General features: G+C 53.0%; 1 protein-coding gene across 2 annotated transcripts; it reads left to right on the plus strand.

Annotated features, from left to right (window-relative positions):
- The first annotated feature begins 117 nt into the window (after window positions 1-117).
- Window positions 118-7,845, plus strand: DNAJB5 (DnaJ heat shock protein family (Hsp40) member B5). 2 transcript variants are annotated; one of them, XM_024560098.3, is made up of 4 exons: window positions 118-253; window positions 3,612-3,856; window positions 6,731-7,332; window positions 7,464-7,845. In XM_024560098.3, the coding sequence occupies exons 2-4, from the start codon at window positions 3,646-3,648 to the stop codon at window positions 7,695-7,697; spliced, it is 1,047 nt and encodes a 348-aa protein (XP_024415866.1). In that variant the 5' UTR covers window positions 118-253; window positions 3,612-3,645; the 3' UTR covers window positions 7,698-7,845. The 2 variants fall into 2 exon arrangements, with proteins under 2 accessions (XP_024415866.1, XP_045051223.1); XM_045195288.2 differs by lacking the exon at window positions 118-253 and adding an exon at window positions 1,074-1,270.
- Window positions 7,846-9,908: the final 2,063 nt, after the last annotated feature.

Below are 9,908 nucleotides of genomic sequence, written 5' to 3' on the forward strand. Positions count from 1 at the left end.
GGTGGAGAATGGGCGGCTATCACTAAGCCACTTGTAGAAAGCTGTCCAATTACAACAGAGGTTCAGCTGAGTGACAGTCAGACGGAGCAATGGGCAGCGCGGAGGCGGGAGCCGTGGGGGCGGGTTCCCGGGCCCGCTTTCTGCGGCCGGCGGGCAGGCGACTCCTGTCCAGAGTGGAGGCGGCGGAGCCGGAGCTGGGGGAGGGGGCAGCGGCTGTCTGACGGACCGAGGAGGCACCCGCCGCTCCTCACCGGTGAGGGAGCCGAGCTAGGATTCGGGGGTCCTGGGAGTGTGGGCGTCGCGAAGCGTAGGGTCCTGGTGTCAGGGGGTTGGGACACTGAGGATCCATCGGCTGTTCTGCCGTAGGGGTGCGGGGACTTGGACTCTGCAAGGCATTCGTTGTCCGCGACCCTCTTACTGGGGGCAGTCAGCGTTTGAGCCGAGGGAGGGTCGGTCGAGCCGGGTCGGGTTGGGTTCCACCGGGCGGAGGAGGTTCTGAGCCGGACCATCCAGCCAGCACGGGTGACATCACCGACCACCCTCCTCCGCCCAGGCCCCCTCCTCTCTCCTCCTCTCCCCTCTTCCTCTCCTCTCTCCTCCCCTCCTCGCCACGCCTTTTGTCCCAGCGGGGCTCGGCTCTGCCCCGCCCCTCCCCTCCTATCTATGAGGGAGGAGACTCCCCATCAGTGACTTCATTGAGTAGGTTCTTGGGGCTTAGGGTCGGGTCCTCCCCGGGGAGGGGGAGAGAGAGGCGAGAGGAGCTCAGTGCCTCTCAGGCCCTCACAGACAATCACACCTGTCATAGGTACACACGCTGCCACTCATAGCACACGCTCGCACTGCCAGCCTTACTGTCACACTGTCATACAGCCATTCACAATCAGCCAGACATTGCTGCACCTGAGAGCAGGTGGCCTCTGGACCCTATCACTTCACTCTCCACACCTGGGGATCAGGTCCAGCTCCTGCTGCACTGGACAGGCCTTGATGGGCAAGTGCCTCTGAGAACCCGAGGAGGTGACTTCCAAAGCGGCAGCTTTCCAAGCAGGCTCCAGTGGAGCCATCAGAGGTGAGGGGCTGGGCTGGGCATGTTTAAGCGCACAGTGCTCTCCTGCCCATCCCCAGCAGCAACCCCACTACAGGCCCGAGGAGCTTTCCGGAGCTTCCCACACTTCTGGGGAGAAGACTTCTTAGCCAGCTTGATGTTTAAAATTCAGCTGGAGCCCTTAAAACTTCGAGCGTGGACGCTGAATGGGTTTGTGAAGTTTCGGTAAGTCCCTCCGGAGAATGGCACTCATACCATACCAAGTCAGTTTCTCCACATCACACCCCCCACCATTGCCACTTGCTTCCTCCATCTCATCCTCATCTCATCCCCATTACGTACAACAGCCTCCTACCTCACCCCTACATCTGAATGAAGTGTCCCCCTTATCATTCATCTCCTGTACCAAACCCTTCCGGCATCTACCCATTCTCCACAAACATCTCCAGTATTTTCACTCTACATCCCTCCTTCAACCACTGGCAACCCATCTTCTACCTCAGCCATTTCCATTTCTACCTCGTCCCCATCCATCAATACTTCATTTTCTCTACCAACAATCTCCCCTCCCTATACCAGTCCCCTTGCCGTTTCTCCTCATTTTTCATTCCTGCCTCTGCATTAACATCCTCTCCATTCTTCTCCATCAAAGGCAGTGCCATGCCATGGGGCTCCTTTGTCATTCCAACACGTGGCTTGTGGGTAGGGGAGGGAGGGAGGAAAGAAGGAAGAAAAAGGCAATTCCTGAAAGAGATTGCCCTATGTCTGTGGAGGCAAGTGTATTACAGGTCTAGAACAGCTAGCAGGTGGGTGCCCGGGAGGAAGCTTGGCTGGATGAAGAGGTAATGCAGGGACAGCAAGAGGAGGGTGGGAGAATTGGCAAGTCTTTCATTTGCCCTCTGCCTAGAAGCTGCTACAGTTCTTTGGGGGCACCCTCTTGGTGTGCTAGGGTTCCTTCCCGTCCTAGGGGAAAGAAGGTGTGGGCCGAGGCAGAGATGGCAGACCACCCCCAGCTCCCTCTCAGACGGCTTTTACTGCTGCTTCCGAAAATGGCTGCCCTCCCCCAGATGCTCTTTCTTCTCTGCCTCCTCCATCCCCAGCCTCCCCCACCAGTCATGACATGCTGGTAGGGGGAGAAGAGGAGGACCTGCCTTTTTGGAGCCTTCTCTTCGTCAGAGTGAGGTGACTCCCAGAGCCATGAGTCAACTCAGCCACCTGCTACGGGCCCTGTGGGGGCAGGAGGTAGGGCCATTGTCCCTACCTACCTGGAGCTTTGAGGCCTCCTTTTACCAATTACAGCCCTCATTCCTGCCAGGAAACCCTGTACCCCTCACTGAAGTAGGCAGAGGCAGAAAAGCAGGCCTTAGCTGTAGCTGCCAGCCCAGGACATTGCTAGAAAGACTGGTTTTCTGGGCTTTGGCAGGGGTTGGCCAAATCTCAGAAGGGCTGGAGAATGGCTTCTGGCCATTCTCCCAAATAGCTCTAGATACAAAGAAGTCCCCTTCCTTTCATATACACCACAGAGACATGGGTGGTGGGAAAATAGCATGGAAGAACTAGAGCCTTGTATTTCTCCCTCACATAACAAATGCCCCTGCATCCAGCTTAGAAGGGACTCAGAGGAGTGTGGGCCTGGCACTGGGCCAGATCCTAAACCACTGGGCGGGAGAGACGGAGGGACTGGTAGGGAAGGTATTAAGGAAATGGTGGTTAGTGCCCAATTGTCCCCTAACAACTAAGGTTTAAAAAGGCCCTGCCACCAGGATGTTTTTGTTCACTGATATTGGTGCTTAGGTGGCACAGACATGTCTTCACACACAGTTTTGTGTGTAGACACTGGGAAATGAGTAAAGGGAGCTGTTGCCCTGGTTGAGGAAAGGACAGTGTCACCCCCTACTAATGAGGGAGTTAGAAATGGCAGTTTCCAAAGGCTGTGAGTCATCCTGTGACCTGAGTCACATGTGAGAATTAGCATAGTCTGGGGATGGGGGCAGGGAGGCCTGGGGTCTCCAGTGGCAGAGAGGACTCCAGGCACCCACTCCCTGACTCAGCCTGGTTGGCCAGGACAGCTGGCCAAAGACCCAGGCCAGTCCCCAGTCGTAGGCCACTGCCCCAGCTGCCCTTAGCCTGGGCACCATGCCTGAGGCATGGCGTAGGAGACCACGATACTCAGGTGACCTCACCCAGTACATTGATCTTCGCCAGCTTCTGTGCATGGGTCTGTCAGTCCATGGTGCTACCTCACTCAGCAGGGCCTTTTGGGGATCCTCAGTCTGGCCCAAGGACGTGGGTCTTAGCCTAGCTCCAAGAAGTGGGCCACAGCCCCCAGCTTCCTGCTGGGAAAACCCAGGAACTGAGGAAAGAATCACCAAATCCTACAATGTCAGAGCTGGAAGAGATCATCTAGTCAAAACTTTCATTTTCTGATGGGGAGACAGAGGCCCACAGAAAAGGCATGACCTGCTGAAAGTTACACAGTGACTTTTAGGGATTGCAGGATCATCAGCAGCAGGGCTGGGGCAGAAGGGAACAGAGGCATCAAGGATTGGCCCTGGATTTCTTTCAGAAACAAGGAGACCAGTGCTGGCCCAGTGGCTGTAATGGGAAAGGATTATTACAAGATTCTTGGGATCCCGTCGGGAGCCAACGAGGATGAAATCAAGAAAGCCTATCGGAAAATGGCCTTGAAGTACCACCCAGACAAGAACAAAGAACCCAACGCTGAGGAGAAGTTTAAGGAAATTGCAGAGGCCTATGATGTGCTAAGTGACCCTAAGAAACGAGGCCTGTATGACCAGTATGGGGAAGAAGGTAAGAGAGCAGTGCTCTAACCTGATATTGGGCCCCTGTCCTTGTCTGGGGTCCTGGGTGACCCAGTTCCCATAGCAGGGAACTGGAGACTGAGGAAGGGGTGAAGGAGGCACTTGTTCCTAACACTGACACCCAGAGGAGAGAAGAGACCACCTACCACCCTGCTGGCTTACCATAGTTCTCCCCACCTCTCTCTGCCCCTCTCCACCCCTCTCCCTGCTTCAGTTCAGGCCTTAGAGAGGTTTGAACTTAGAATCAGAGGCCTTCCCCCTCCTGTTTTTCCCTCCCAACCTTATTAGTCCTGCCTGAAGTCCCTGCTGCTTCATTGGCTGATGGGGAAGGTTAGAGAAAGGGAGTATATGGTTCTGGAAGGACAGAGCATTTACATTCATCAGCATAAAAGTTTGACCCTTAAGCAGCCTGGGAATTAACCACTGAAGCACTGAGTTAAAGAGATGGTCATTCCCTTCTCTGCTCCCTCCCTGCCCACTTCTGGCCACCAGAACAGAGGGGAGCTTTGCTCCCTGAGGAAGTGGCAGGGATCCACGGGTGGCAGGGACACTGCTGCTGGCATCTTGCCCTGTTCCTGGGGTAGCTGGTGGCCACACACAGGGTGGCAGGAAAGGCCCAAATAAAGCCTCTGAGAGGGCGGCCCCTCCCAGCACATCCCACTGGCATGATGTAGCTGCTAATTCTGGGCCTGCCCCTCAGGGCTGCCTGCCACCCGCCAGCCACAGGCACCTGTCAGGCTATATTAAGAGACATAGTCACAGCTGAGGACTCTCCTTCCCAGGAGGAACTGTCCTTCCCCCCTGACTGCATTTACCTTTCTTTTACATTGTCCTCCATACTTTCTCCACTGTTGCCTCAAGTTATATAGGCTAACCATGTGCACCATACCTGATACAGGGTAGGCACTCAAAAGAATGTTCTTTTCCTCTGCTCCTCCTTGCTGTGTGTTCCGTGCCGTTACCCTCTAAGCACCCCAGTCCTCCCAGCCCTCTTCTCATTCTCCACGCCACTAGTTTCTTCCATGTTTTCTGGCTCACCTACTAAACTTGCCAACTTCCAGAATCACCAGACGTCTTCTGGAATCCCCAGTGTTCTCTCAGCTAAGATTTTTTTTCCTCTAGGATGGAGGGATGGGGGAAGTAGAGGTAGGGAAAGGGGGAAGCTGTGCAGATACTGTGCCACCGTGTGACCTCTCTAGGAACTGCACTCATTCTTCCACTCGGCCTCACCTTTGTTGAGGAAAAAGGTGGGAGCTGAGAGAGCTACCTGGAAACTTCACCCCTCCTGCATGACCAAGCCTAGTGAAGGGCCAAGCTCAGCCCCTAGGCCCAGACACTGGATTCTAATGCAGATCTACATTCCCGGAGGGCCCCTGAGGATGCAGCAGAACCTTAAAGAGACATCCAGAGCCTGGGGAGGGAAAAGCAGGCTTAGAAATGTGGGTTATATTTCTGTCCGCCCTGCCTCCTCCCCAACACCCAGACAGAACAGTTGTGCACACAGACTCCATGCTCAGCCCTGGCTGAGGACAAGTTGTTCCTGGCTTGAAAAGGGGGTGGTGGTGGTAGAGCAGGAATCCCTGCAGAGAAATTACCCCTTCCTTTTGTCACCAGCCCAACCTCCCTCTCTCACTGAGCTCTGCCAAGCTTCTTGAACTCACCTGATAATCAGACCTCAACAACAGGAAAGAACAGACCCTGAGTCTTAAGGAAGGGGTGAAAAGGCAGCCGCCAGGAGTCTCTGAATAGCCTGCCACTTGGCCTCTCTAATGAAATCCAAATCTGCCCTTGTGGTCCTGGAAATAAGAGGCTAATGTAGACTCAGCCTTCCACAGCCAATTGAAATTCTAGATAAAAGAAAGGACTCAAACAGGAGTCCCTTCCTCTAGCTTGGGCCCCACCCTAAGTCTACATATTCTAGATCAATTCTCACTCCTTCCTATGCCCACCCCTTCCTATGCCCACTCTTTTCCCCACTACCATCACTACCATCCCTCCAGTAAGGCTGCCACCAGGAACCTGAGCCCCTTAGAGAGGACCTGACTTCAGAGAGAGCAGCTGGGGTCACCACCCACAGTGTGCCAGCTCATTCATGCATTTTGGCTGCTCCGACATTAAGTATGAGATACAGGATTTGGTGTTATATAACTCCAAGGAGCTTCATTCCCATTATAGTCTGTCTATCCAATGTGTGAATGGCGTCCCCTGGAGTTGTGCAACACTGCGAGCCCTGAATGTCGGAACAAAGCATTTGAGAACTTTTTCTAGAGAATTGCCCCTTGTCTCCAAGCTAATGAGCTTTCTTGCTTTGGGGGGCCCTCATTTCCCATTTGGTCCGAAGTCAGGGAAAGAAGAAACTATGCTAGAAGCAGAGTGACAGTGGGCTTCCTCCTGAATTGTATCCTCACCTTATTTGGGACAGGTCACTTACTAACCCCCCGTGTGGTCAAATCTTGTCCAATTGCCTCTTGCCCTGTGTGTCTTTGGAGATAAACAAAAACTTTGGAGCCAGATGTTACTTTTAATGTGACCCCAGGCTCTGTGAGATATATTTGGGCCATTGGTACCTGAGAGAGATTACAGGACTGGAAGTCACATCCTCTAAGGCTTCTAGTCTTAGCTTTTCCACCTGTTGGATAACTCAGCCTCTTTAAACCTCAACCTGTGCTTTATTAAACATATAATTAAGAGCAAAAATTAATCTCACCAGAGACATTTCTTACTCTATTAAGGCAGCCCTCTCTTTAGAAGTTAAAGATTTCTTCTTTTTCTAGGCCCATGAGTTGGGAGCTAGAGGGCAGGGAGAGGAGACTGGGGTGGGGCCTGGACCAGCTACACTGTCCCTAACTTCTCCTCCCTCCAGGCCTGAAGACCGGCGGTGGTTCATCAGGTGGCTCCAGTGGCTCCTTTCACTACACCTTCCATGGAGACCCCCATGCCACCTTTGCCTCCTTCTTTGGTGGCTCCAACCCCTTCGATATCTTCTTTGCCAGCACTCGCTCCACTCGACCCTTCAGTGGTTTTGATCCAGATGACATGGATGTGGATGATGATGAGGACCCATTTGGCGCCTTCGGCCGCTTTGGCTTCAATGGGCTGAGTAGGGGTCCAAGGCGAGCTCCAGAACCACTGTACCCTCGGCGCAAGGTGCAGGACCCACCGGTGGTGCATGAGCTGCGGGTGTCCCTGGAGGAGATCTACCATGGCTCCACCAAGCGTATGAAGATTACAAGGCGGCGCCTCAACCCTGATGGGCGAACTGTGCGCACTGAGGACAAGATCCTGCACATTGTCATCAAGCGTGGCTGGAAGGAAGGCACCAAGATCACTTTCCCCAAAGAGGGTGATGCCACACCTGACAACATCCCTGCAGACATAGTCTTTGTGCTCAAAGACAAGCCCCATGCACACTTCCGCCGAGATGGTACCAACGTGCTCTACAGTGCCCTGATTAGCCTCAAGGAGGTATGGCCTTGGTCAGGTTGCATGTGTGATGAGGGGGAAAGATAGAGACATTCTTTCCCCACTTTAATCTTTTTCTTTCTTCCCAGTCACTCTACCTCACCTTTCATTACTCTCTGCCTCATTTTCCCCAGGCGCTGTGTGGCTGTACCGTGAACATTCCCACCATTGATGGCCGAGTGATCCCTTTGCCCTGCAATGATGTCATCAAGCCAGGCACCGTGAAGAGACTCCGTGGGGAGGGCCTTCCTTTCCCCAAGGTGCCCACCCAGCGGGGAGATCTCATTGTCGAATTCAAAGTTCGCTTCCCAGACAGATTAACACCACAGACACGACAGATCCTTAAGCAGCACCTTCCCTGTTCCTAGGCTCTGCCCCCGCCAGCCCAGAGTCTACCACAGCAATACCCCCACACTCACCCTACTCAATGTGCACCCAACTTGATGTTCACTGGACACTGGCAACTTTTTCTAAAATGCAAAAAAAAAAAAAAAAAAAAAAAACCAAACAAACAAACCCACTGGTTTTCAGGAAAATGTTCCTGTCCCTGACCCCTTTCAGAGCTGGGCTGCCTTGGGGAAGTGGGAGGGAGGTGGGGAGAACTAGCCCAGGCCAGGGGTCAATTTTCTTATCACTAGCTTTGAATGCAATTCCCACTCCAGTGGCTGGAGAGTGACCTGAGTGCTACTTGAAGGTATCGAGATTCCTTGTCCATGCCTGTACATAGCATGCCCTCTTTCCCTTCTCAGCTTTGCAATACCTCTTCTCTCCCTTCCCTTCAGCCTCCTCCTATGGGGGAGGAAAGGGATAGAAAGGACACTGCTTTCCCACCCCACCCCCACCCCCAGGTCCACAGTGTCCAAGGTTATCACACACACATTCGCACCCACAAAGCACTCACCTAGAGCTGTCTGTGCCTCTCCAGGGTTGAGATAAAAAGGGAAGGTCCATGACCCATGAACCAGGCCTTTGAGCACGAGACACTTTTCACTTGGGGCAGGGAGGGGAACAGGGCCCTCAGCAGCCTCCCTGACAGCTCCCCTGCCCAGACCCCCTAGAGCTGGAAGTCCTCTCCTCCCTGTTGCTCTCAGGAGTATGTAAGGATGGAGGGAGGGGAAGGGGTCCTGCTGTATTAAAGCTAAAAGATGCGGGGCAGGCTTCATCTCCCAGTCCTCATCAGGAAGGGAAAGGGCTTTGGGGTCAGGTGGCAGCTATTCCCCAGCAAGAGATTCAGGGTCACAGGTTTCTCCCCACACCTCTGAACTCAGGGCCTAGCCACCCCCAAACTTCCAAGTCCCATTTTTGTGATATGTGAAGCTACTTATTTCTTACCCTTCATGGAGGCTGTGTGGGAAATTTCCAGCCCTTTGATGCCTGTGTGACTCCACCCCATTCCCAGAGTTGTAAAAAGAAATCCACTAGTGCAGGAGCTAGGGGAGGACTGCTTCAGCAAGGTCCTGGGGTGGGGTCTAGGTTTTCTCACTTTGACAAGCCCCTGAATGTTTTTATAGTAGTTTTTTTGTATTTTTTTGTAATGACAGTATTATGAAAAAATAAAATATTTTAAAAATATGGCATATGAGCAGGAGCAATGAAGCTGGGTTGGAGGTGGGTGTGCAGTGCCACAGTCAACCTTCCTCCAGGGCCCTGGTCACCTTTGAGAAGCTCGAGCAGGATCTCAATAGAAGGTGAAGCTTGATTCCTTCCTTCCTCTAAGTCCAGACTTCTGGGACTTCCAAAACATATACCCTAAAGAGCAAAGACAGAAGATATCACTAACCTATTAGAAGAAGCAAAGCTATTTGGAAAGAATAAACATCCTTGGTTATAAGAAACAAAGACTATCCTCTTTGAAGGATGTGCTATCATGAGAATGAATGGATTTTCTCTACATGGACTAGAATTTTCCTTTGAGAGAAATTTCCCTCCTAGGAGGGGTGGAGGAGGACTTCCTGGATAACTAGAAGAGATACAGCCCCAAAGACAGAGTCTGGGACAGTGAAGAGGAGAGCTGGAGGTACCTGGGATCTTTGGTCCGTACTGGTGGGGCCTGGCTGGGAACACAGGCTCCCTGGGAGGCATGAACAATTGTTGCTGATCCTTAAATGTCATTAATTTTCCAGGAATGTGTGTTCTGGTCTCTGAGCTGCCTGGCCTGCTGATCCAGCTCTGGTCCTTAGGGCCTGTGTGCTGTGCTGACCACATGATGCACTTGTCACTTTCCTTGGATCTTGGTAGGGAGGAGCCCTGTAGTCAAAAGGATGCCTATCTGTGGGCGCTGCCTGGGCCTAGACTTCCTGCTGGTGCTGATTCTCCTCTGTGCCTAAGCCCTGGTTCTTTTCTTCTTTTCTTTAAAAGATTTCATTTATTTTTAGGGAAGGGAAAGGAGGGAGAGAGGGAGAGAAACATTGATCAGGGGACCTGGCCCGCCACCCAGGTATGTGCCCACTGGGAATTGGTCTGCAGGGGTGACGCCCAACCCTCTGAGCTGCACCAGTCAGGGCATGAGCCCTGATTCTGCTCCAGGATCAGGCCCATGATGGCCATGCCCTCCTGAGCTTCTGTGTCCCCAGTGCCAC

The sequence above is a fragment of the Desmodus rotundus genome, unplaced genomic scaffold (assembly GCF_022682495.2).
Source record: "Desmodus rotundus isolate HL8 unplaced genomic scaffold, HLdesRot8A.1 manual_scaffold_354, whole genome shotgun sequence".
In the NCBI taxonomy this organism is placed as follows: domain Eukaryota; kingdom Metazoa; phylum Chordata; class Mammalia; order Chiroptera; family Phyllostomidae; genus Desmodus; species Desmodus rotundus.

Coding starts and splice junctions, on each gene's coding strand:
- DNAJB5 (XM_045195288.2), top strand. CDS start 1,089: ATGTTTAAGCGCACAGTGCTCTCCTGCCCATCCCCAGCAGCAACCCCA. Junction 1,271..3,611: donor AATGGGTTTGTGAAGTTTCG/GTAAGTCCCTCC, acceptor GATTTCTTTCAG/AAACAAGGAGACCAGTGCTG. Junction 3,857..6,730: donor TGACCAGTATGGGGAAGAAG/GTAAGAGAGCAG, acceptor TCCTCCCTCCAG/GCCTGAAGACCGGCGGTGGT.